Raw genomic sequence first — 27,745 nt, forward strand, 5'->3', positions numbered from 1 at the left:
ATTATAGGAGTGCCATTCGAGCGGGTGGCAATGGATCTGGTGGGTCCGTTGGTGAAGACCGCGAGGGGACACCAACACATCCTGGTAATCGTGGATTACGCCACCCGGTATCCTGAGGCAAATCCCGCTACGCACGGCGGCAGCAAAATGTATCGCACGGGAGCTCTTCCATACATGAAGGGCACTTTTCGGCATTTGCTGTATGATTGATGAGAAACTCCATAATGCAAATGTACGGTCCCTTACAAGACGTCCGCGAATGTTTGTAAAATTCGCCGACGGCGGTGGGCCGTGCACCGGGGCCAGATCTTCCGGAAAGTCATCGAATGAAGTCTCTCGGACATTCGGTTTCCATTTTATACAATTTTCTAATGTTGGTCATTTTTCCACTGTCCCAGTAAATTCCAGCAGATGGCGAATGGAATCTTATTGCAAATGTACAAAACATCACCAATCACGACATGGCCATTTCTCTCCTAAACTGAAAAGACTTCGAAGACAAAACTTGGTGAGCATAGGTTTGGACTAATGGGCTGTTAGCCCAGAAACAAGATGGCTTTGAGGCCTCAATGCTTTTTGAGTTAAGGCCATTTTTCTGGGATTAAAGGTCAAAAACAAAAATAGAGCGCTAATTTGACCGCTTCACGTCAAAGTACATGAACCTACGGTGTCAGGAAAAAAAGAACCAGCCATTTATCTATTGTAATTTAAGACAAATCGTACAATGTACAATGTTGGTGATGCTCAAAGAAATGGGGGGGGGTTCAAAAAAGTTACAGATCCAGTTGCAGCGTGTTTAGACGAATCCGTTAACGTGGGTTTCGGAGCTCTGCGAGATTTCTGTGATTTTCTGAAATAACACACTCATTCAACCCTCTGTAAATCAGTCACTTCTTAACGTAAAGACTTAAAACTCAAAATTATGTAAGAGCCTACCCCAAGGAGGATATGTGTTCACTTTCAGCTTCCTGTGTCAATTGGAAGTGTCTTAAATTGGGGTCATAGGGGCTGTTTCGAAGGGTTAAAAAGGTCAGATCTTTTCAAAACTTCATGTGTGTGATTCGGCAACCCTCATGAACTAGTCATTTCTCCCAACAGATGTCAAAGAAAAAAACTCACACACACAGCAAGGATGGAGTGACACAGTGCGGGGCTCAAAGACACAGAGCCTGCAATTGCATTACCATAATCTCTAGGCAGTGCCGAGTTCAACGAGATGCCCCGCTTGACCGTAGCTCGCTCGGTCTGAGTGCAGCGACCGTGAAAAAAAGTAGGCCCATAATGAAGCCTGGCCCTAAATTTCAAGTGCTTTTGGGTGACAGCGAGAGAACCGTTAGGGTTAGAAGCACAATTCGACCTCAGGAACGTTCCTGAGGTCCTCCCGATCTGTGCAAGCCTAACCTTGACCATGTGGCATTAACCCTTAACAGTGAAAAGAAGGTGTTTACATCAAACCGTTTGCAATGACTTCTCTCCCCATAGGAATACATTTCCTGCTCCCCTAAATTCAACCTGAAGCCTATGTGGGTTATGAATGCCTTATGAACCCGTCTTTGATGACAATCCATCAGGCCACTATGAGGTCTACCTGTGTCAATTCTAAGCTTCCCGGAGCAACCGGAAGTGGTTAAATTCACCCTAAAGGTGTTTTGATATAACCAACCTGCAGTTTGTGATAATCACTGAATTCAACCCTGTGTAAATCAGTCAGTTCTTAATGTAAAGACTTTAAACCCAGGATTCTGTAAAAGCCTACCCCAATGAGGATATGTGTTTACTTTTAGCTTCCTGTGCCAACCGGAAGTGCCTTAAATTGGGGGCATAGTGGCTGTTTCCAAGGGTTAAAAAAGTCTGATCTTTCCAAAACTTCATATGTGTGATTAGGCAACCCTCAAACTGTAAATCAGTCATTTCTCCCATCAGATTTCCAAGAAAAACTCACACACACAGCAAGGATGGAGTGACAGTGTGGGGCTTAGAGACACACAGAGCCTGCAATAGTTACCTTTGTTCGAACTATCAAAGAACCGCCAGACCTAGAGCTCTGAAACTTTAGAAACCTGTTCTAGAGCTCAAGTCGATAGTGCGTGGCGAGTTATGTGGCTCTAGAAGGTTCTCAGACCGAGAAACAGCCTCGTACATTTGCAATAACTTCAATTCATTTTGACAATTACGAAACTTTTATTTTATTTATTTTTATTTCACCTTTATTTAACCAGGTAGGCAAGTTGAGAACAAGTTCTCACTTACAATTGCGACCTGGCCAAGATAAAGCAAAGCAGTTCGACAACATACAACAACACAGAGTTACACAGGGAGTAAAACAAACATACAGTCAATAATACAGTCGAAAAATAAGTCTATATACAATGTGAGCAAATGAGGTGAGATAAGGGAGGTAAAGGCAAAAAGGCCATGGTGGCAAAGTAAATACAATATAGCAAGTAAAACACTGGAATGGTAGATTTGTAGTTGAAAAAAGTGCAAAGTAGAAATAGAAATAATGGGGTGCAAAGGAGCAAAATTAATAAATAAATAAATAAATACAGTAGGGGAAGAGGTAGTTGTTTGGGCTAAATTATAGATGGGCTATATACAGGTGCAGTGATCTGTGAGCTGCTCTGACAGCTGGTGCTTAAAGCTAGTGAGGGAGATGTGTTTCCAGTTTCAGATATTTTTGTAGTTTGTTCCAGTCATTGGCAGCAGAGAACTGGAAGGAGAGACGGCCAAAGGAGGAATTGGCTTTGGGGGTGACCAGAGAGATATACCTGCTGGAGCGCGTGCTACAGGTGGGTGCTGCTATGGTGACCAGTGAGCGGAGATAAGGGGGGATTTTACCTAACAGGGTCTTGTAGATGACCTGGAGCCAGTGGGTTTGGCGACGAGTATGAAGCGAGGGCCAGCCAACGAGAGCGTACAGGTCGCAGTGGTGGGTAGTATATGGGGCTTTGGTGACAAAATGGATGGCACTGTGATAGACTGCATCCAGTTTGTTGAGTAGGGTATTGGAGGCTATTTTGTAAATGACATCGCCGAAGTCGAGGATTGGTAGGATGGTCAGTTTTACGAGGGTATGTTTGGCAGCATGAGTGAAGGAGACTTTGTTGCGAAATAGGAAGCCAATTCTAGATTTAACTTTGGATTGGAGATGTTTGATGTGAGTCTGGAAGGAGAGTTGACAGTCTAACCAGACACCTAGGTATTTGTAGTTGTCCACATATTCTAAGTCAGAACCGTCCAGAGTAGTGATGCTGGACAGGCGGGCAGGTGCAGGCAGCGATCGGTTGAAGAGCATGCATTTAGTTTTACTTGTATTTAAGAGCAGTTGGAGGCCACGGAAGGAGAGTTGTATGGCATTGAAGCTCGTCTGGAGGGTTGTTAACACAGTGTCCAAAGAAGTGCCAGAAGTATACAGAATGGTGTTGTCTGTGTAGAGGTGGATCAGAGACTCACCAGCAGCAAGATCGACATCATTGTTGTATACAGAGAAAAGAGTTGATCCAAGAATTGAACCCTGTGGTACCCCCATAGAGACTACCAGAGGCCCGGACAACAGGCCCTCCGATTTGACACACTAAACTCTATCAGAGAAGTAGTTGGTGAACCAGGCGAGGCAATCACTTGAGAAACCAAGGCTATTGAGTCTGCCGATGAGGATGTGGTGATTGACAGAGTCGAAAGCTTTGGCCAGGTCAATGAATACGGCAGCACAGTATTATTTCTTATCGATGGCGGTTACGATATCGTTTAGGACCTTGAGCGTGGCTGAGGTGCACCCATGACCAGCTCTGAAACCAGATTTCATAGCGGAGAAGGTGCGGTGGGATTCGAAATGGTCGGTAATCTGTTTGTTGACTTGGCTTTCGAAGACCTTAGAAAGGCAGGGTAGGATAGATATAGGTCTGTAGCAGTTTGGGTCAAGAGTGTCCCCTCCTTTGAAGAGGGGGATGACAGCAGCTGCTTTCCAATCTTTGGGAATCTCAGACGACAGGAGAGGTTGAACAGGCTAGTAGTAGGGTTTGCAACAATTTCGGCAGATAATTTTAGAAAGAAAGGGTCCAGATTGTCTAGCCCAGCTGATTTGTAGGGGTCCAGATTTTGCAGCTCTTTCAGAACATCAGTTGAATGGATTTGGGAGAAGGAGAAATGGGGAAGGCTTGGGCGAGTAGCTGTGGGGGGTGCAGTGCTGTTGACTGCGGTAGGGGTAGCCAGGTGGAAAGCATGGCCAGCCGTAGAAAAATGCTTATTGAAATTCTCAATTATAGTGGGTTTATCGGTGGTGATAGAGTTTCCTATCCTCAGTGCAGTGGGCAGCTGGGAGGAGGTGTTCTTATTTTCCATGGACTTTACAGTGTCCCAGAACCTTTTTGAGTTTGTGTTGCAGGAAGCAAATTTCTGCTTGAAAAAGCTAGCCTTTGCTTTTCTAACTGCCTGTGTATATTGGTTTCTAACTTCCCTGAAAAGTTGCATATCACGGGGGCTGTTCGATGCTAATGCAGAACGCCACAGGATGTTTTTGTGTTGGTTAAGGGCAGTCAGGTCTGGAGAGAACCAAGGGCTATATCTGTTCCTGGTTCTACATTTCTTGAATGGGGCATGCTTATTTAAGATGGAGAGGAAGGCATGTTTAAAAAATAAACAGGCATCCTCTACTGACGGGATGAGGTCAATATCCTTCCAGGATACACGTGCCAGGTCGATTAGAAAGGCTTGCTCGCTGAAATGTTTCAGGGAGCGTTTGACAGTGGCTAGCTGAACTACAATGTTAGCCAGTGAACTGGCTAACCTCTGGCTAGCTTCTGTTGTGGATTTCAGATTTGAGGTAAATAATACTTTATTTTTATTTTTTATTAATTGGTGAGGCGGGTTGCAGGAGAGTGTTTTGAGGTTGAGTTTTAGAAAAAAAAATATGTAAAAAGATATGCGAAGAATATATATATATATATATATATATATATACATATACATATACATATATATCTATATATACACATATATATATATATATACATACATATACATATACACATATATATACATATACACATATATATACATATACATATACACATATATACACATACATACATACTGCTCAAAAAAATAAAGGGAACACTTAAACAACACAATGTAACTCAAAGTCAATCACACTTCTGTGAAATCAAACTGTCCACTTTGGAAGCAACACTGATTGACAATACATTTCACATGCTGTTGTGCAAATGGAATAGACAACAGGTGGAAATTATAGGCAATTAGCAAGACACCTCCAATAAAGGAGTGGTTCTGCAGGTGGTAACCACAGACCACTTCTCAGTTCCTATGCTTCCTGGCTGATGTTCTGGTCACTTTTGAATGCTGGCGGTGCTTTCACTCTAGTGGTAGCATGAGATGGAGTCTACAACCCACACAAGTGGCTCAGGTAGTGCAGCTCATCCAGGATGGCATATCAATGCGAGCTGTGGCAAGAAGGTTTGCTGTGTCTGTCAGCGTAGTGTCCAGAGCATGGAGGCGCTACCAGGAGACAGGCCAGTACATCAGGAGACGTGGAGGAGGCCGTAGGAGGGCAACAACCAGCAGCAGGACCGCTACCTCCGCCTTTGTGCAAGGAGGAGCAGGAGGAGCACTGCCAGAGCCCTGCAAAAGGACCTCCAGCAGGCCACAAATGTGCATGTGTCTGCTCAAACGGTCAGAAACAGACTCCATGAGGGTGGTATGAGGGCCCGACGTCCACAGGTGGGGGTTGTGCTTACAGCCCAACACCGTGCAGGACGTTTGGCATTTGCCAGAGAACACCAAGATTGGCAAATTCGCCACTGGCGCCCTGTGCTCTTCACAGATGAAAGCAGGTTCACACTGAGCATGTGACAGACGTGACAGAGTCTGGAGACGCCGTGGAGAACGTTCTGCTGCCTGCAACATCCTCCAACATGACCGGTTTGGCGGTGGGTCAGTCATGGTGTGGGGTGGCATTTCTTTGGGGGGCCGCACAGTCCTCCATGTGCTCGCCAGAGGTAGCCTGACTGCCATTAGGTACCGAGATGAGATCCTCAGACCCCTTGTGAGAACATATGCTAGTGCGGTTGGCCTGGGTTCCTCCTAATGCAAGACAATGCTAGACCTCATGTGGCTGGAGTGTGTCAGCAGTTCCTGCAAGAGGAAGGCATTGATGCTATGGACTGGCCCGCCCGTTCCCCAGACCTGAATCCAATTGAGCACATCTGGGACATCATGTCTCGCTCCATCCACCAACGCCACGTTGCACCACAGACTGTCCAGGAGTTGGCGGATGCTTTAGTCCAGGTCTGGGAGGAGATCCCTCAGGAGACCATCCGCCACCTCATCAGGAGCATGCCCAGGCGTTGTAGGGAGTTCATACAGGCACGTGGAGGCCACACACACTACTGAGCCTCATTTTGACTTGTTTTAAGGACATTCCATCAAAGTTGGATCAGCCTGTAGTGTGGTTTTCCACTTTAATTTTGAGTGTGACTCCAAATCCAGACCTCCATGGGTTGATAAATTGGATTTCCATTGATTATTTTTGTGTGATTTTGTTGTCAGCACATTCAACTATGTAAAGAAAAAAGTATTTAATAAGATTATTTCATTCATTCAGATCTAGGATGTGTTATTTTAGTGTTCCCTTTATTTTTTTGAGCAGTGTATTTTTAAACCTGCATATTTAACTAAAAGAAATCCAGGTTAGCAGGCAATATTAACCAGGTGAAATTGTGTCACTTCTCTTGCGTTCATTGCACGCAGAGTCAGGGTATATGCAACAGTTTGGGCCGCCTGGCTCATTGCGAACTAATTTGCCAGAATTTTACGTAATTATGACATAACATTTAAGGTTGTGCAATGTAACAGGAATATTTAAACTTAGGGATGCCACCCGTTAGATAAAATACGTAACGGTTCCGTATTTCACTGAAAGGAAAAACATTTTGTTTTCGCGATGATAGTTTCCGGATTCGACCATATTAATGACCTACGGCTCGTATTTCTGTGTGTTTATTATATTATAATTAAGTCTACGATTTGATAGAGCAGTCTGACTGAGTGGTGGTAGGCACCAGCAGGCTCGTAAGCATTCATTCAAACAGCACTTTCGTGCGTTTTGCCAGCAGCTCTTCACTGTGTTTCAAGCATTGCGCTGTTTATGACTTCAAGCCTATCAACTCCCAAGATTAGGCTGGTATAACCGATGTGAAATGGCTAGCTAGTTAGCGGGGTGCGCGCTAATAGCGTTTCAAACGTCACTCGCTCTGAGACTTGGAGTAGTTGTTCCCCTTGCTCTGCATGGGTAACGCTGCTTCGAGGGTGGCTGTTGTCGATGTGTTCCTGGTTCGAGCCCAGGTAGGAGCGAGGAGAGGGACGGAAGCTATTCTGTTACACTGGCAATACTAAAGTGCCTATATGAACATCCAATAGTCAAAGGTAAATGAAATACAAATCGTATAGAGAGAAATAGTCCTATAATAAACTACAACCCAAAACTTCTTACCTGGGAAAATTGAAGACTCATGTTAAAAGGAACCACCAGCTTTCATATGTTCTCATGTTCTGAGCAAGGAACTTAAACGTTAGCTTTCTTACATGGCACATATTGCACTTTTACTTTCTTCTCCAACACTTTGTTTTTGCATTATTTAAACCTAATTGAACATGTTTCATTATTTATTTGAGGCTAAATTGATTTTATTGATGTATTATATTAAGTAAAAATAAGTGTTCATTCAGTATTGTTGTAATTGTCATTATTACAAATAAAGAAAATAAAAATTAAATCGACCGATTAATCGGTATGGGCTTTTTTTGTCCTCCAATAATCGGTATCGGCGTTGAAAAATCATAATCGGTCGACCTCTACTTTGGACAGCACTATCCTCTGTAGGCGGTAGGCCGATTGCTTTAGTTTTGGAGATGATTGCTTTCTGGCGAGGGAGGAGACTTTTTTAAATATTTTGCATATTTCATATGAACACATTTCTGTTTGTTGGCAATGTTAATTCTTGCAATTGTTTTCAAAATACGTACTTGTATGTTCGCTAGCTGGACAGGCAAACGCTGCCAAGTACTAAACAGTAAATCAATCAAAACTCTTACTATCCAGGTACCATCTCTGCTGATCACGTTTGCCAATCATGTTCTCTATACCTAAGATACATAAACACAGCTGGCGATAGCTCGAGAGATCTCTGCCTGACAAACTGCTTCAAGTCTTTTTAATATTTGTAATCTATTTAGTTATAGAAACATGATACCATCAATGTAAAATAACTCCCAACTTTACTTAGAACGCAGTAACCTTAGCAATGTAGCAAGCTAGCTAAAATAAGCAGACATGTTGCTAGCTGGCAGCAGCAGATACTGTAGCTTTATCACTAGCATGCCATTCTGGGACAGGGCGCTTTAGCTATCATTATTAGTAATAATTTAAGACTACAAAAATCTATAGGACAAGTATTGTAAAGCTAATACAGTCATCAAGGCATTCATGCTGACAAAAAAATAAATGCTTGTAAACCCGATCCTAGGCAAAAGCAGTGACTACTCTTTTGTCAGAGGAACTACGTCACTGCCTACATCACTACTTTATCCACTTCAACAAAAAACAAATTAGTAGCTAGCAAGATGGAGATCACAGATATTTTTTATGGAGTGCATTTCACAAGTGGCTAGTTTGCATCCGCAGCGTTCTGGCATGTCTGCCTCTCCCTTTTGGGAGAGTCCACAGATATTTTTTCTACCCTTATAGACGTAGGCAGTGACGTAGTTCCTCTATGCCAAAAGAGTCCATTGAAACCAGACCCTAGTCACCGTGTTGCCTAGGGTTGGGATTTTGAGACTACATTATCCTTGTCAATTGGCCTAGTTGGAATAGGATGCAGAGCACCCTGCCTCTATCCTTACCCTAGTAATTGTCATTTCTCCATCCTTACCCTAGTTATTGTAAAAAATGTTACTGTCAGGATGTTATTTTCTAGGTTCTAAACTACAATCCTCTGCTGTGATGATTTCTTTCATTCATTCATGTCTCCCATGATCTATTCAGTTCTCCTCTCCTTTGTCCTGGTCCCAGAGATCAACCAAGTGCTATTCACCAAGCATGGGCTCAGCTGATTCATTCACCTGTGAGGAGAACCATCCTACTGCAGTTTGAACTAGCCCTGCCATCACTATTAGACATTGAGACCCCATATGCATTTGTCTGTTGTCTTTTTGTGGGTTTTATCTTACAGTCTATTGATTTTTAGAGTTGAAGAGAAGCAACTACAGATACACATGCTTGTTAGAGCATCTCAAATACTGCATTCAATATAGAATCAGTTTGACGAGGAGAAAAACAGATCATGTTTTACTATTGTAATACGCTGTGATGAGAATTGTATTGTCCCCGTCAGGAGCCCAGACTTTTGCTGTAGATGGTACAGTTCTCGTCTCTGGACTACACAATCTTGAGATTGCATTCCGCTAAGGCACTTCTCTCTCTCTACATTGGTGACCAGGGTGGTATCCTTTCGATACACACAAGTGCTCCTAGAGAGGGGGGGATACTGAAGCATGTGTTGATGACAGATACTTCAAATACTGCCTGAGACATCTTTGCTATTTGTCTCTGTACTCAAAATGGTGAAACACTAAATGTGATGTTCTTTGTTCTAATGTATAGGCATGACAGGTACACTATGGAAAACATGCATATTTAGTAGTAGAATAATGGATTGGCAAGAATTTGGCACCGTCAACTTCGAAGGTTAGTAGGAAAGTACTCATTTAAACCACCTAAATCTATTACAATTCGCTGGACATTTAGCATTTGAAACTCAAACATTCATTTCCCAAGTGCTTTTTCTATAATCCTGCAGACTCTTTATCATTCTCCATATCTTATATTAAAATGCATTCAACATTATGCGTGCCGACCATGGTATTGGGCAGCTGCTGACATTTGAGAACTCATCTGGTTTAGAATCAAACTCTGGTCATCTTATTGAAGAGCACATTGTATACATTTTTCCCAGCTGTTTTTAGAGAAGATTGTATTGCAAGGTATAGGCTATGTGTAGGATATGCCATGTTGGCTAATATGCATATGCAGCTGTAGATTTTAAACCTCCATTCTAGCATACATGACACACACACACACACACATTTCCATCTATACTTTTTGGGGTTTATGCAAATTATATGACTGAATGTTTCTTTAACCCTTACACTCATGAGATTTGGCTTATATGGATAGGGCTAAATTGAAATGTTTCTTACAGAAGAAACATGGAAAGCATATGCATAACCATGGTTGCAATGAAAAGGGAACAGTTTGGAGATTATGGGAAAATTATGATAAAGGTGAGGACACAACAGTTCACCTGACAAGACTGAATCCAAACATAAAACTTGATTTTATGTGCATTTTACATTTACTGTACTTTTCGCCACATTTGTTTATAACAAAATCTGAAAATACTCTGGATACATTCAGTAACATAAAAATATTATTGGAAAAGTTGGGTTAGGTGCAACATCTATGTTGCCACACAGCTCTCCAAAGTGTGCACAGTCCCTAAGTAATTTCAATGAACTTTTATGACTCAAAGAAGAGTCTTCAACTATAAAAGGTGCTATTTTGAGCTCTCCTAGCTGTGCCGATGAGGAACTAGAGCAAGCTCAATTTTAGTTGTTTTGTTTGTAACACAACCCTGCATCCTCGCCTTCACACAATTACTGTTGTTTACGCAATCCAAAAAGAGTCCATTATAAATTGCAACCTGGGTCGGGTGGGCATCATTTGAAAGCGTGTCGCCAACATGACTAGCAAAATCATAAAATATGATCTCACAGTGTTGTGTTTATCATTGTCCAAAATGCATACGCACAGCAGTGTCCTAGAATATTGGACCATTGGCTTTCATACTTTTTGACTTCTCAGTGCAGCTCAAGCTATTTCTCTAACTGTCAACACATTCAAATGAATAGAGGACGCGTACCAGAGCCGCATTGGTTGAGAATTGTGGGGAGGGAGGTGCTCGATCAGGCTGTGCGTTTCCAGCGGGTGGTGGTCTCAGAGGCGTGTAGCTATGTCACAAAGGGCACTGGACTATAGCGTCTCGCATCAGTAGACCATGATTTACGCTTTCTCAAGGCAATTCAGAGAAGCAGATGGTCATTTTGGTGCACACAGTCGTAAGTGCATTTAGATGCGTGAGCGGCTGCAAACTTTCTTCACAATACAACAAATATAGGCTTTTTCTGTTCAAGACAAGCCAAGGTACAGTTGAAGTCGGAAGTTTACATACACTTAGGTTGGAGTCATTAAAACTTGTTTTTCAACTACTCCACAAATTTCTTGTTAACAAACTATAGTTTTGGCAAGTCGGTTAGGACATCTACTTTGTGCATGACAAGAAATTTTTCCAACAATTGCTTATAGACAGATTATTTCAGTGTCTCTCAATTCCAGTGAGTCAGAAGTTTACATACACTAAGTTGACTGTGCCTTTTAACAGCTTGGAAAATTCCATAAAATGATGTAATGGCTTTAGAAGCTTCTGATAGGCTAATTGACATCATTTGAGTCAATTGGAGGTGTACCTGTGGAAGTATTTCAAGGCCTACCTTCAAACTCAGTGCCCCTTTGCTTGACATCATGGGAAAATCAAAAGAAATCAGACAAGACCTCAGAAAATAAAACATTGTAGACCTCCACAAGTCTGGTTCATCCTTGGGAGCAATTTCCAAATGCCTGAAGGTACCACGTTTATCTGTACAAACAATAGTACGCAAGTATAAACACCATGGGACCGCGCAGCTGTCTTACAGCTCAGGAAGGAGATGCATTCTGTCTCCTAGAAATGAACGTACTTTGGTGCGAAAAGTGCAAATCAATCCCAGAACAACAGCAAAGGACCATGTGAATATGCTGGAGGAAACAGGTAAAAAAACTATATATATCCACAGTAAAATTAGTCCTATATCGACATAACCTGAAAGGCCACTCAGCTAGGAAGAATCCACTGCACCAAATCCGCCATAAAAAAGCCAGACTTCAGTTTGCAACTGCACATGGGGACATACTTTTTGGAGAAATGTCCTCTGGTCTGATGAAACAAAAATAGTACTGTTTGGCCACAATGACCATCATTATGTTTGGAGGAAAAAGGGGGAGGCTTGCAAGCCGAAGAACACCATCCCAACCGTGAAGCATGGGGGTGGCAGCATCATGTTGTGGGGGTGCTTTGCTGCAGGAGGGACTGGTGCACTTCACAAAATAGATGACATCATGAGGCAGGAAAATGATGTGGATATATTAGCAACAATATTAGCAACATCTCAAGACATCAGTTAGGAAGTTAAAGCTTGGTCACAAATTGGTCTTCCAAATGGACAATGACCCCAAGCATATTTCCAAAGTTGTGGCAAAATGGCTTAAGGACAACAAAGTCAAGGTATTGGAGTGGCCATCACAAAACCCTGACCTCCATCCTATAGAAAATGTGTGGGCAGAACTGAAAAAGCATGTGCGAGCAAGGAGGCCTACAAACCTGACTCAGTTACACCAGCTCTGTCAGGAGGAATAGGTCAAAATTCACCAAACTTATTGTGGGAAGCTTGTGGAAGGTTACCTGAAATGTTTGACCCAAGTTAAACAATTTAAAGGTAATGCTACCAAATACTAATTGAGTGTATGTAAACTTCTGACCCACTGGGAATGTGATGAAAGAAATAAAAGCTGAAATAAATCATTTTCTCTACTATTATTCTGATATTTCACATTATTAAAATAAAGTGGTGATCCTAACTGACATAAGACAGGGAATTTTTACTAGGATTAAATGTCAGGAATTGTGAAAAATTGAGTTTAAATGTATTTGGCTAAGGTGTATGTAAACTTCCGACTTCAACTGTATAACACCATGTCATCTTCTAACTGTACATCAAACATAGTAATCAAACATTGACACTGTATATGACATGAGTTTTATGATATGGAAACGTGAAGTGCACATTTTGACTTGCGGGTGTTTGGCTTGCTTGTATGACATCAAAGCTGTATTTATTATAATCCCCAATGTCTCATCTTTCAAAGTAAATAGAGTCCTTGTAATTTACAGCATTTTCCTCACTCGGACAACAAAACACTTGCAAAAGTTGCCCAATTAGTGGGAGGGATAGGGGCAAATTCTTGTCGCACGCAGTGCTCAAGACAGAACGGCTGTCAGTCAAAACCCATGCAAAGCTGTGAAGTGGAAAACCTGAACTCTGATGTATAGCATGTTATTGTACAGCCACTGCGTTCCAATTTAGCCACTTATCAATGTCCAAATCTGCCGTTTTCAACCCGTACAAGTGTAAAGGCCTACGCCTGCAGATAGTTACTTGAAATGAGACATAACCTCATGAAGCTCACACTAGCTTCCTGAGCAGGCAAATTGACATTTACAATAACTGGCTAGGCTAGTCAGACTAACATTGACTAGCTTTCAATAAATTGGCTAAGCGATCAACGGAGTTACCTCTTCATACGATTCACATTGCATGCTGCATTTTTCAAGTGCACTCAAACAACAGATTTTGATCTTATTTCAGTCTTCATCAAACATTTCTGCAAGAATTTAAGGTGCCAACACATTTTATAGTCATAAGACTGTTTCACTGTCATATACAAAACAAATGTTTTTTTTTTTAAATCAGCACCTCCCTTGACGGGGATCAATCAACTTCACGCTTTTCGGCCCACTGCAGTTTATCTTAGACTGGTAGGCCTAGCCATAGAGATCTTATTAAATTACCATTACTGTTCTAATTATATGGGCCTAGCCTATTCAAACGTGTCATTAGAGGAAGCCATGAAACAAGAACATTACATTCTTAACCAAGAAAGGCATTATTGCAGGAGGAGCCAATACCCAGCTGCTTGAAACACATAATTATTTCAACCTCATACAAGCAGCAATTAACTTTCTTTGACCTGTTCCTGCTAAATATAATTAACTGGCATGAAACCTGCATAGTAGTGTTTTAATGTGTGTGATGTTTAAAAACATTCAATGCACTGATTGAATGGAGTTTGAAGGATTCCTTTTAACAGCTTTCTGTCTGCAAATTAAGTCAGCTAGTTTTCTACTTACAGTGGTGGAAGAAGTACCCAATTTTCATACTTGAGTAAAGATACCTTAATAGGAAATGACTCAAGTAAAAGTCTAAATGTATTTGGTTTTAAATATACTTAAGTATCAAAATGAAAAGTATAAATAAAATTGCTTATATTAAGCAAACAGCACAATGTTCTTTTATTTTCTTAAATCTACAGATTTACACACTTCAACACTCAGACATTTACAAATGAAGCATTTTTGTTTAGTGAGTCCACCAAATCAGAGGCAGTTGGGATGTTTTCTTGATAAGTGTGTGAATTGGACCATTTTCATGTCCTGCTAAACATTCAAAATGTAAAGAGTACTTTTGGGTGTCAGGGAAAATGTATGGATTAAAAAGTACATTATTTTCTTTTGGAATGTAGTCAAGTAAATGTAGTCAAGAATATAAATAGTAAAGTACAGATAGCAAAAAAAACGATTTAAGTAGTAGTTTAAAGTATTTTTACTTAAATACTTTACACCACTGACTACTTACCTACAATATAATATGTTGGGAAAATAGTTGTAGGCCTATTAGTTAGGTAACTTTTTTTCCCACACACAGTTCACTGATGAAATAGAGCTAACTTTAGTAATAAGCAAGCTAATTTACAGGACTCCTCAAAATAATCATTAACTACATCAGGGATGGGCAAATCCAGTCCTCGGGGAACGGATTGGTGTCACACATTCGTCCCAGCACCTGCAACCCACCTGACTCCAATAATTAACTAATCATGATCTTCAGTTTAGAATGCAATTAGTGTAATCAGCTCTATTTGTTAGGAAAAAGTGTGACACCGGCACACCAGCCCTCAAGGACCGGAGTTGCCCATCCCTGAACTAGATTAACGTTCATCTCGAATTAATGAAATTATATGTAGCCACCGCCACAAAACGTAATATATAGCTACATAATTACACATTATTAATGAAGATTACTTAACGTTACTCATTAGCAAAAACTGCAGAGGCTAGTCAAAACAAAACACACGGCTGCTTTTGCGTGTGTTGCCATGGCAACCGCGAGAAGTACGCAAACTGCCTACTTTTCATTGAAACATAGCTAACTCATTTAAATCCTATTAATCTATTAACATGCATTTACCTTATGTTTGTTTGTTGAGGGTAACGTGAGATTCGTTATTGTATTCATCCAACGTTACAGTCTCTTTAGCAACCAGGAATCAAGTGACATCGCCAGAACTACTTTCCCAAACTTTTCTTGTGCGATGCGAAAGGTGGTGTACTACGGGTACTAAACAGGGACAAAAAAAGCGCAATGAAAATCTGGCGTCATATAATGTTCTCTACCAACAGTAACACTTGATTTGAATGCTCTGCTAAAGGAAATGTATATTCTTAAAAAATTCATAATTCATGTATTGCTGTTACGGTATACAAATTGTCATACATTGGAATGTTTTGAATAGTAAACCTATTTATTTTCACACATTTCATGAAGATAAGAATAAAGTCTATGACTATGGTAAGTCAAACTGAATAGCACTATAGTTTACGTATGCAAACTTCACAGGGTGGCCTATCCGCCTACATGGTGATTAGTCCCCATCTAGTGGAGAAATGTGATATAAAAAAATATTGTCGTCAATATGTTTATTATTATTTTGTACATAATGTTACAATTCCATTTCTGTAAAATTCAAAAATTCATATTTCCAATTATCAGCTTTAGGATTGAACGGTACAGTTTAAATGTGATAAACAGTGGTATTTGGACCTCCTTGCAGTACGCTATTTTAAACCTACCTAAATGCCAAGTTGGCAGTTTATGAGGATGACAGCAACATTATTTTTGACAAAATGCAATCCCTGTTACTGTAGCATGACAATAACTTTTAATTAATCTTAAAAGTAAAGGCAAGATCATCAAACACATTGTAAGTGTTACTAGATTCCAGAGCTCCTTTGAGTCCCCCACTTTAATAGCTTCCACTGTTTGGGCATCTTGCCAGTTCTTGGACTGTCCGTTGTAAACATTAATTATGGTTGCACATTTGAAAGAGCGATGCTTGTATAATACACTTTTGCAATTTTATTGTCTATCAACATATGACCACATTTTATAAATACAACACAATGGAAAAGACATAAAACATTATTGTGATATTAAATTCCTTATTAAGAACTGAGCCAAACTAAAAAAGCATTTCAAACTTAGGGATAACATTTTGGACAGACATGCTAAAGACAGACATTTGACAGACATTTAAAGACATTACAAGCTTAGTTAAATCAATGTTTCTGCTCTTTGCAAAGATAACAATCACTAGATGAGATAGTTGATCACATGCAAACAGTACCCTGAAATCCAAGCACAGCAGTTAAGCCTTGCAGGTCTGAGCTGGGTTGTATACACATTATCCTACCAACAGTCGGTTTTAATGAGACTCCAAAGCAATGACTGGTATGCTAATTGTGGGTTGTTTTGCATTCGATTCATATTCAAAGCACTATTCAACAAAATTATTGGATGAAAAAAAGCAAGGTGTTTCACCAGAACAAACTATTGGAGCGTAGCTGAATCATTGACTTTAAACCACATAATACAAATGGGACATTATTTAGTTCATTGAATAATTCACACAATACTCATACCCCAAATAGCTCTTTAATTGCAAGTTGGTCCACACCAGGCATAATCACCCACTGGGTACACACTGGTTGAATCACGTTGAACCAACATGAAATAAACTTTGAATTGACATCTGTGCCCAGTGGGTATTTTTCAACTAGAAACAAGAATGAGAGGGAACGTTTGTTTTTATGCATAACACAATCACAGACATTTGCTCGTACTATCCAAAGTTGTAATACATCAGCAAACACATTGAATACAGGAAATCAACAGAATATGTACATGCAAAAAAAATAGCTGCACATTCCTTTACTACTATGTAGGGAATTAATATACTAGCTGCTTATGTTCCTGTCCACAGAAAAGCAATTTTACCCATTGTTACAGATTAAAATTAGAAACAGCCCATGTAATACTGCCACAGCAGAAATTCTATAGGATTTATGTGAAGTCATATGCCATAAGATGTTGTTAGTGAGGCAATTTACCAATAATTCTCACCTTATTACTGTCTCCTCTGAGTGGTGGGATTTACATTAAGACATTGGTGCATATTCCTCTTAGATCCATAAAACTACTTTTGGAAAGTAATTTTCCTTGAAATAGTTTGGAATTAGGAAAGGAACTTAAGCATTGAAGGATACTCTACTGGCAACATGGGATTTAAATGTAAGAATATCTTTATGGCAAAGTGACTTCTTGAAAAAAGAGAACAATTATTTGATTACATGACAAACTTGACATTAAGTAGGGTCAGCTGTTGCTAAATACGTAGATGTTACACAATCGACAGTAAACAGGGGCTACAGATAAAGTCTCAATGGTGTAAAGTACTTAAGTAAAAATACTTTAAAGTACTACTTAAGTAGTTTTTTTAGGGTATCTGTACTTCACTTTACTATTTATATTTTTGACTACTTTTACTTTACTACATTCCTAAAGAAAATAATGTACTTTTTACTCCATACATTTTCTCCGATACCCAAAAGTACTCGTCACATTTTGACAGGAAAATGGTCCAATTCACACACTTATTAAGAGAACATCCTTGTCATCTCTACTGACTCTGATCTGGCGGACCAACTAAACACAAATGCTTCATTTGTAAATTAATGTCTGAGTGTTGGAGTGTGCCTCTGGCTATCCGTAAATAAATAAAAAATATACCAATTGTGCCATCTGGTTTGCATAATATAAGGCATTTTTTATTATTAATACTTTACTTTTGGTACTTAAGTATGTTTAAAACCAAATACTTTTAGACTTTTACTCAAGTAGTATTTTACTGGGTGACTTTCACTTTTCTATTAAGGTATCTTCACTTCTACTCAAGTATGACATTTTAGTACTTTTTCCACCACTGTAAAGTCTGGACTATGACGTATGTCATTCACACTTACAGAGCTGTCCCTGTCCCTATCACAAGAAGTGTTCATCAGAATCAACAACCCAGGCGTCCACAACATATAAACACAAGTCACCCCAATCAAACATCCCATCAACGTCCACATGAGCACCCCCACCTTCAGACAGATTTCCTCCTCTTGCCGAAGACATTGTTGATGAGCTTGGCCATGGACTTAGAACCACTGTAGCGGTGGCGGTCGGCCCGGTACTTCAGGTGATCCATGACGTGGCGGATGAGCTTGGTGAAGAGGTTGGATATCTCCAGGTAGTCCTCTGCTGCAGACACCTCCTGGAAGTGGCATCTGTGCTCCTGAGCCAAGGCACAGCCCTCCTCCTCAAACACCTGACGGGCGTGGCACAGGTCCTGCTTGTTCCCCACCAGGCAGATTGGGATGTCCATCTTGTCCATCTCTCTGTCCCAAACAAGCACACCAGGGTCAAAAACCTCCCTTAAACTTTCCTTAAAATGATCATAAACTTAATCAAAATGATGTGTTTCTGCTGACTCATCACAAATTTCATCTGACGTTCATCACATTCATCTGAATTAGTAAGGCTGTGTAAACTACTGAAATGTTTATTGAAGCAGCCCACAGTATCAAAGGAAAACAAACCAAGTAGGCCAAGTGGTGGCTTCAGTGAAGTTTCAGAGAGTTTATATAATGCAGACAGACCCTCGCCCAAAGTGCTCTTTTGATATACAGTGAGGGTGACTTCTGCTTCACGTCTATTTCATGGAGTGTCAAACCATCAGGACCCAGCTGAAGTAAAATCCCGCTACACAAATTAGGCCTGACCACCCATGTCATTTTGTGAGCCATATGTGAGTCTTTATCATCTCAAGCTGTCCCAGCTCACGGTTCCACATAGCGGCCGTCGACTGGTTGCAAACTACTTTCACTTAAAGTCCTGTAACAAATGTCCAGTGGAATCCCAATATTTCTTCTAGTATTTAATCATGTTTTGATTAACACCTCTGAGAAAATTGAATACAAGTCGTTCTGGGGCAAATTCAATTGAGCATGAGAAATAATTTACTCATATAATTAACTAAGTCGAGCAATGAGGTTGTAAATCCTACAAAACATGTTTATCAAGAAGGAAAAGCCTACACTTCTATCACAGACAGCTGCCTTTTGTGTTCACTTTGACTTCTATTTTCTCTATGGTACAACAATGTTAAAATCATGTTGGAATCTGCCACTTTAACTGGTGTGTTCCCTCCTGTTAGCCTAAACGTCTGTCCAGGAATGGGAATCATTAATTCATCAAAGCCCAATCTCTTCCCTCCGGTAGGAATCAGGCCCTGGGTCGCAGGTCACAGTCACTCACCCCTTGCAGCTCTCTCCGCGGGCTTCTTTGATCTGACATAGGATGTTTTGGGCGTTGAGGAAGGACGTTCGGTCGCTGATGTTGTACACCACGATAAATCCATCGGCCCACTCCACCGGCTCTTCCAGGATACATTTGCTCTCTCCACTCTGACAGGGCAGGGGACAGGGGGTGGACAACAGATCACAAACACATCCTCACACATCTTACCTGACTTATGGGAACTAATGGAAAAAATATTATGAATGATGTTATGGTCACTCAAAGGCTATTTTACATGGGAAATTGTCACGCCTGCCTGGTGCTAAAAGGCGCCAGGCTCCCCAGCATTACGCACACCTGCCTTCCCCCCGACACGCGCATCAGTGATTATTGGACTCACCTGGACTCAATCACCTCTGTCATTACCTCCCCTATATCTGTCTGGTTCACCGCTCTGTTCCCTGCTTCAGCACTAATTGTCGTTTGTTGTTGTTTACCCGTGTACTGAAGCTGTTCCTGTTGTGTTACCTGTCTGTTCCTGATTAAATGTTGACTCCCTGTACCTGCTTCTCATCTCCAGCATCGGTCTTTAGAGGAAATAGAGTAACTGTGCAAAACCTTTAAACTATTTATTAGAGGTCCATTTTTAGGTAGCCTCACCCCTCAGAGAACTATGGAATATGAGAAAAGTAATGGGAGATGAAGCTGTTGAGTATAAGCTTGTGTTTAAAACCTCTTACATCTAGATGTTCCGCTAGCGGAACGCCTCACCAATATCCAATGATAGAGCGTGGTGCGAATTACAAACTCCTCAAAAATCCACAAAATTCAATTTTTCAAACATATGACTATTTTACACCATTTTAAAGACAAGACTCTCCTTTATCTAACCACATTGTCCGATTTCAAAAAGGCTTTACAACGAAAGCAAAACATTAGATTATGTCAGGAGAGTACCCAGCCAGAAATAATCAGACACCCATTTTTCAAGCTAGCATATAATGTCACAAAAACCAAAACCACAGCTAAATGCAGCACTAACCTTTGATGATCTTCATCAGATGACACACCTAGGACATTATGTTATACAATACATGCATGTTTTGTTCAATCAAGTTCATATTTATATAAAAAAAACAGCTTTTTACATTAGCATGTGACGTTCAGAACTAGCATACCCACCGAAACTTCCGGTGAATTTACTAAATTACTCACGATAAACGTTCACAAAAAACATAACAATTATTTTAAGAATTATAGATACAGAACTCCTTTATGCAATCACGGTGTCTGATTTTAAAATAGCTTTTCGGTGAAAGCACATTTTGCAATATTCTGAGTAGATAGCCCGGCCATCATGGCCAGCTATTTTGACACCCACCAAGTTTGGCACTCACCAAACTCAGATTTACTATAAGAAAAATTGGATTACCTTTGCTGTTCTTCGTCAGAATGCACTCCCAGGACTTCTACTTCAACACCCAATGTTGTTTTGGTTCCAAATAATCCATAGTTATATCCAAATAGCGGCGTTTGTTCTTGCGTTCAAGACACTATCCGAAGGGTGACGCGCCGGTGCGTATCGTGACAAAAAAATTCAAAATATTCCATTACCGTACTTCGAAGCATGTCAAACGCTGTTTAAAATCAATTTTTATGCGATTTTTCTCGTAAAATAGCGATAATATTCCGACCGGGAGACATTGTTTTCGTTCAAAGACTGAAAGAAGAAAATGGTGTCTTCACGTGCACGCGTGCGCCTGTGTCATTGTTCTCAGATCGACCACTTTCCAAATCCCCTACTGTTTTCCGCCCAGGGACTGCAGAGTCATCATTCCCCGTTCTGGCGCCTTCTGAGAGCCTATGGGAACCTTAGAAAATGTCACGTTACAGCAGAGATCCTCTGTTTTCCATAAAGAGGCTATAGAAGGCCAATAAATGGTCAGAGAGGGCACTTCCTGTATGGAATCTTTTCAGGTTTTGGCCTGCCACATGAGTTCTGTTATACTCACAGACACCATTCAAACAGTTTTAGAAACTTTAGGGTGTTTTCTATCCAAATAAAATAATTATATGCATATTCTAGTTACTGGGCAGGAGTAATAACCAGATTAAATCGGGTATGTTTTTTATCCAGCCGTGAAAATACTGCCCCCTATCCTAAACAGGTTAAATCATATCAACGTTTATTGGTCGCGTACACAGACTTGCAAGTATTATGGCAGGTGCAGCGAAATGCTTATACAAAGTTGTCATTGACCTAAAAATGGGGAAACAGTGTCTGTCGGCGCCATCTTGTCAACTTGAAAAAGACTTGCCACAGGAGCTTACAAATTGGTCCATGATATCTGACATCCCCTAAACCATTGAAGTTGACATTTAAAATGGTTAGGTAAAGGTTATTGTTATGGGTAAGGGTAGGGGTTAAGATTAGGGTTTAGGGTAGGGATGTCCAAACGATCCTGGATAGCACTGACACTTAGAAATTATACACTGCTCAAAAAAATAAATGGAACACTTAAACAACACAATGTAACTCCAAGTCAATCACACTTCTGTGAAATCAAACTGTCCACTTAGGAAGCAACACTGATTGACAATACATTTCACATGCTGTTGTGCAAATGGAATAGACAACAGGTGAAAATTATAGGCAATTAGCTAGACACCCCCAATAAAGGAGTGGTTCGGCAGGTGGTGACCACAGACCACTTCTCAGTTCTTATGCTTCCTGGCTGATGTTTTGGTCACTTTTGAATGCTGACGGTGCTTTCACTCTAGTGGTAGCATGAGACGGAGTCTACAACCCACACAAGTGGCTCAGGTAGTGCAGCTCATCCAGGATGGCACATCAATGCGAGCTGTGGCAAGAAGGTTTGCTGTGTCTGTCAGCGTAGTGTCCAGAGCATGGAGGCGCTACCAGGAGACAGGCCAGTACATCAGGAGACGTGGAGGAGGCCGCAGGAGGGCAACAACCAGCAGCAGGACCGCTACCTCCGCCTTTGTGCAAGGAGGAGCAGGAGGAGCACTGCCAGAGCCCTGCAAAATGACCTCCAGCAGGCCACAAATGTGCATGTGTCTGCTCAAACGGTCAGACAGACTCCATGAGGGTGGTATGAGGGCCCGACGTCCACAGGTGGGGGTTGTGCTTACAGCCCAACACCGTGCAGGACGTTTGGCATTTGCCAGAGAACACCAAGATTGGCAAATTCGCCACTGGCGCTCTGTGCTCTTCACAGATGAAAGCAGGTTCACACTGAGCACATGTGACAGACGTGACAGAGTCTGGAGACGCCGTGGAGAACGTTCTGCTGCCTGCAACATCCTCCAGCATGACCGGTTTGGCGGTGGGTCAGTCATGGTGTGGGGTGGCATTTCTTTGGGGGGCCGCACAGCCCTCCATGTGCTCGCCAGAGGTAGCCTGACTGCCATTAGGTACCGAGATGAGATCCTCACACCCCTTGTGAGACCATATGCTGGTGCGGTTGGCCCTGGGTTCCTCCTAATGCAAGACAATGCTAGACCTCATGTGGCTGGAGTGTGTCAGCAGTTCCTGCAAGAGGAAGGCATTGATGCTATGGACTGGCCCGCCCGTTCCCCAGACCTGAATCCAATTGAGTACATCTGGGACATCATGTCTCGCTCCATCCACCAACGCCACGTTGCACCACAGACTGTCCAGGAGTTGGCGGATGCTTTAGTCCAGGTCTGGGAGGAGATCCCTCAGGAGACCATCCGCCACCTCATCAGGAGCATGCCCAGGCGTTGTAGGGAGGTCATACAGGCACGTGGAGGCCACACACACTACTGAGCCTCATTTTTACTTGTTTTAAGGACATTACATCAAAGTTGGATCAGCCTGTAGTGTGGTTTTCCACTTTAATTTTGAGTGTGACTCCAAATCCAGACCTCCATGGGTTGAGAAATTGGATTTCCATTGATTATTTTTGTGTGATTTTGTTGTCAGCACATTCAACTATGTAAAGAAAAAAGTATTTAATAAGATTATTTCTTTCATTCAGATCTAGGATGTGTTGTTTAAGTGTTCCCTTTATTTTTTTGAGCAGTATAGTTTCAAGTTTTATTAGTTGTATGTATGGGATACAAATGGTATACACTATCCAACGAAATGCTTACTTACAGGTTCCTTCTCAACAATGAGAAATAAAAGATAACAATACGAACATAAAATAAATGTTTCAGTAGAACAGAATAAATATTTGAACATATGTATTATAAAGGAAGGCACGATTTATAGTCCAATATTTACAGTACACATGTTTTGGGGAAAGGGGGATTCGGGGCAAGTCAAAGCCATCAAAAACATGTCAACAGTGCATGACTCCTTTTGTTCCATAAAACAGGAAATGGACCAGAGAAAGGCATGTACTGTACAGCAGTAGTTCCCAAACTGTGGGGCACGCCCCCGGGTCGGCAGGGGGTGAACTCAGTCTGGCTTTAAATTTACTCTTGAAAGTTGTAATAGTAGAATGCACAAGGTGCCATTTTGAAATAGGGTAGTGCATCATCAGTTCCTCTTGTCATGTCAGTCATTGTATACCTTAGAGATATATTTATAACTTGTCCAGATCAATCAGCCCATGTCAGCTAACATTCTTTTATTTAGGTTTTTTAACCCATAGATATTGTTGTAATTATTTTCTCACTCAAATATCACAAATACACATTAGACATGGCAAAATGTACAGAATTGCAAGAAAATTTGCTTTAAAACTGTTACATTGTCTTTGCACCCCATGACAAATGTGTAGAATTGCAGGAAATAAGCTTTACACCTGCAAAATTCTCTCCACCAACAAGAGGGGTGAACAGTTTATGTCATGAACAGTGCTTGTGTGTGTGTTTTTTTTGGGGGGGGGGGGGGGGGGCCTGAGTGAAAAAGTTTGGGAACCCCTGCTGCACAGTACCACTCACACACCCTAACAAGTCAATAGATGAAGACGAGGCACATCCTGAGCCTGGGGAAATCATAATAAAACCCAACGTTTGGGAATAAAGGGTACCATATGCAGCTGCATAAGCAGTCAACCTGTTCTAGTGCTGCCTGTCTCAGCTTTCCAAGGGCTGATCATTGTGTACAGTGTGTTCTCAGCTACCGTGGAATATCATAAATCACATCAGAACACAACATACAATCTATTTCCTATGCCATTAGATACTACTATGTTAGGCATGAGCTAGAAATATAGGAATATATGCAGGGAACAGATCAGATACCTGTGAACACGGATCAAATACTTCCAAGTGTAACAGTCTTCCTTCGATGGAGAGCCTTTTACGGTATAAGGAGTCTGTAACACAAGTTCAATGCATACTTATTGTAATAGGAAAAGTGCAATAGTTCAAATCTGATGTAAATAGTAATGTTCAGACTTCTCCCATGAAATAATGATTACTGTAAGCCTCAAACATCCAGACCATGATTGTTCTGATGAAGTAGACTGAGTTAATTCATTTAAGGGAAAGGTCTGAAATCATATACCCCTGTGTAAACTGTAACATTAAATGCAGCCATCTTCCAGCATGTTAAACAAGCAATGACTAATGGGAACAAGTCATCATGCCAATGACTTCATTAACAAATTATAAGTTACCCTCGGCAAAGCATATCACATTAAACCAAAACATGTGTTAACACATACTATATGTGAACTTGAAGAATCATTTGAATAGTCAAATCAGTAAATGATTACTTAAAATTCACTCACAATTAAAATGCCTGTGTGAACTATACTTAACTTCCTGGTGGATCTTGTACTGTGCAGTATGTGTTTCAATTCATGTCAGACTCCCAGGGGTAATAAAGTAATAAAACGTTTTACTCTCTAAGTTGATGACATTGGTGAACAGCCAGTAGCAACAGACTGTAACTGTGAATACAACAGATTGCATTTTTAATGTCATGAGAGCATATCTATATGACATTGTAAAAACATTACTACCCTACATTAAATATTGGTGAGAAATCTGTGTACTCACTGGAGTTGGAAGCATACTCTCCAATGAAACGTTTTGTCAGGAACCTTACCAGAACAGCTGGAGAGCGAGAAATGTGACATGGGTAAGACAGGCTTATTAATAAACAGGAAACAAAAACATAAACAACAAATAGTTGAATTTAGGCTTGGATACTTTGGTCTTAGTAGTGGAACCCTGAACAGTTGTTTGGTAAGCTAAAACAGGGCTGTTCAGTCATGGCGTTTTTCTCCTATTGTGCTCTTCTCCTCCACTCTCCCCTCCATGTGGATTGAACACTGCAGTGGGCTTTCTCCTGCATCTACTTTTATTAGTTTATACCACAGCATCATTCCTCTCTCTCTCAAGAGACCTTGGTTGAACATGTTCCAGTTAGCCTGAGGAATCGCACTTTCCCCTGCCTTACAAGAAAAAGTATTCCTCATCAATTAGATGCATGTTCCAACCATCAATCTTAATTTCCTCTCTCCAAAACCTTACATAAATCTAGCAACTTCATTCCTCTTCTAGAGTTATGATCTAAAAACATTGTGCTTGGAGCTCATGCAGCGATCTCTATCTATCTGTCTAGGTGATCATTTCCCCCTGGTCACGGCTACACTGTAGAATGTTACACTGTTTACAGTGAGGGAAATTACACTTTCGTATGCAAAGCATAGAAATAAGCAGTTCAATTGTTCTGTTCATTTGGGAGACCATGCAAGCCTCTACAGTCAAACACAAGAAACCAGACAGTTAAAGAAATACTTAATGATGCAAACACATACATTATTCATTCAGGCACTTACCTGATTTCCCTGCTCCCTCGCTGCCCAGCAGAGCCAACTTGATGTCATTCATGTCTGCAGACTGGAGGTGAGCAGCTGAGAAGGACTAGCTGAGCTATCTTTCTTTCTGCTGTCATGTATGCTAGGCAGTATCAGGATTAGAACTGTGCTTGTAAGAACTGCTCAGCCACAACAGATGCCTGTGGAAAAAAGGAAAACATACACAGTGTTTCATGTCCTCTCCCACCCAATGAGGAGAGTGCCAAGTTGGATTACACAGAGGTCACCACAACACTGAATACCTTAAGAATCTCTTGCTTCTTTCCAGTTAAAACATTAATATTAGCTACAGGGAGAAATGGCACTCGATATAACTTAACAAAGTTAATATGTTTTCCAGATAATTTGATTACTTTCTTTCATTTATTGTTTTCCCCCCTCAGGACATGGCAGAAAATGGTAATATATTTGACCGCAATTTACAATGCAGACATCTAAAAAGACAAAACCTTGATGCTTTCTATATGGCTCTTTCACATTCACTGTACCAGTTTATAGTCCCACCTATCTAGGGTTTGTCCTTGGCCTCTGGGTACACACTATGTAAGCTGCTGAACATCTGCAGTGCTGTGGGGATGGACAGGGCTTTAGGAAGACCAGAAACAGTTAATACCGCTGATACCTCCCAATTACCATGGCTAACACATAAGCTCCAACTGCACAGCATTAAATACCAACATATGTCCAACGTATGAGGCATGGTTTGATTGCAGGGTTCAGTACCTTTGAAAGGGAGGTACAACAATCCACTTTCCCTTTTTCCCCCCACAGTTCAAAAAGAACAAAGAAAGTCATTCAATTCTTCTAACTTCAATTTCATGGACTGCTTCACTAGTCAAAAAGTCCTTTCATTTATTTTATTTTTTTTCCCCATGTCTACCGCTGTCATTGTTGACTAAAGTTCACAGGGGTGTCGCATAATTATCTTGTTATGTTTCATTTTACGTCTGTTAACTGAAAGGTCGCAGACCCCAGGAATAAAAGGCTTAAAATGTGCCCAGGACCAAAAATGATGCAGCGTATTGTTGCCTGATAGTTCCATGAGTAGAATCAAATCAATAATCTTCACTGAGGGAAGCACAGCGGGGAGACAAGACTGAACACTGTACAGAAAAAAGACACATTGGACAAATTCAATGTAGACTACATCACATTATGACAATCAATGAAGCCAGCACTTTATGGTGTGAGAGCGACAATAAACAGTTAGACTGGAAGATGTGATGCTGTGTTACGCAACTACCTTTATTAGAGGAGGATCAGGTAGAATCAGGTACAATACAAGACACAGAACAGAACAGCTGGGGGAATGCCTATAATGGTGGATGGAGTAAAAACAGGTAACAACAACACCCTTGTCACTTAGTAGCCATGTTTTTATACACTGTACCAGCTATTATCTAAGAGCTCTCATGCGATAACAACAAGAGAGTGGTACTCTTGAAAACACGCAAATG

The 27,745-nt window shown here is 41.0% G+C and overlaps 2 protein-coding genes across 5 annotated transcripts in view; both read right to left on the reverse strand.

Annotated features, from left to right (window-relative positions):
* The window catches only part of stk33 (serine/threonine kinase 33), a 41,065-nt gene extending 25,674 nt beyond the window's left edge, over positions 1-15,391 (reverse strand). For all 4 annotated transcript variants that reach the window (XM_045708663.2, XM_014176020.3, XM_014176015.3 and 1 more), the window contains exon 1: positions 15,253-15,391. The gene's annotated coding sequence lies outside the window, so the exon portion shown is untranslated. The remainder of the gene's footprint in view (positions 1-15,252) is intronic.
* Positions 15,392-15,764: 373 nt separating this feature from the next.
* On the reverse strand, positions 15,765-26,418 carry LOC106587523 (ras-related and estrogen-regulated growth inhibitor-like protein). Its single transcript, XM_014175987.3, has 5 exons — positions 26,250-26,418; positions 25,465-25,521; positions 24,703-24,776; positions 19,483-19,631; positions 15,765-18,563 (listed from the first exon to the last, which is right to left on the reverse strand). The coding sequence occupies exons 1-5, from the start codon at positions 26,299-26,301 to the stop codon at positions 18,269-18,271; spliced, it is 627 nt and encodes a 208-aa protein (XP_014031462.2). The 5' UTR covers positions 26,302-26,418; the 3' UTR covers positions 15,765-18,268.
* Positions 26,419-27,745: the final 1,327 nt, after the last annotated feature.

Source organism: Salmo salar, chromosome 26, assembly GCF_965601325.2.
Source record: "Salmo salar chromosome 26, fSalSal1, whole genome shotgun sequence".
In the NCBI taxonomy this organism is placed as follows: Eukaryota; Metazoa; Chordata; class Actinopteri; order Salmoniformes; family Salmonidae; genus Salmo; species Salmo salar.

What these genes read in the sequence shown, in the direction of transcription:
- LOC106587523 (XM_014175987.3), bottom strand. Translation starts at nt 26,301, where the DNA reads ATGAATGACATCAAGTTGGCTCTGCTGGGCAGCGAGGGAGCAGGGAAA. An exon ending in CGAGGGAGCAGGGAAATCAG is followed by an intron (nt 25,522 to 26,249) that starts GTAAGTGCCTGA and finishes CTCGCTCTCCAG; the next exon opens with CTGTTCTGGTAAGGTTCCTG. An exon ending in TATTTGATCCGTGTTCACAG is followed by an intron (nt 19,632 to 24,702) that starts GTATCTGATCTG and finishes CTGCCCTGTCAG; the next exon opens with AGTGGAGAGAGCAAATGTAT.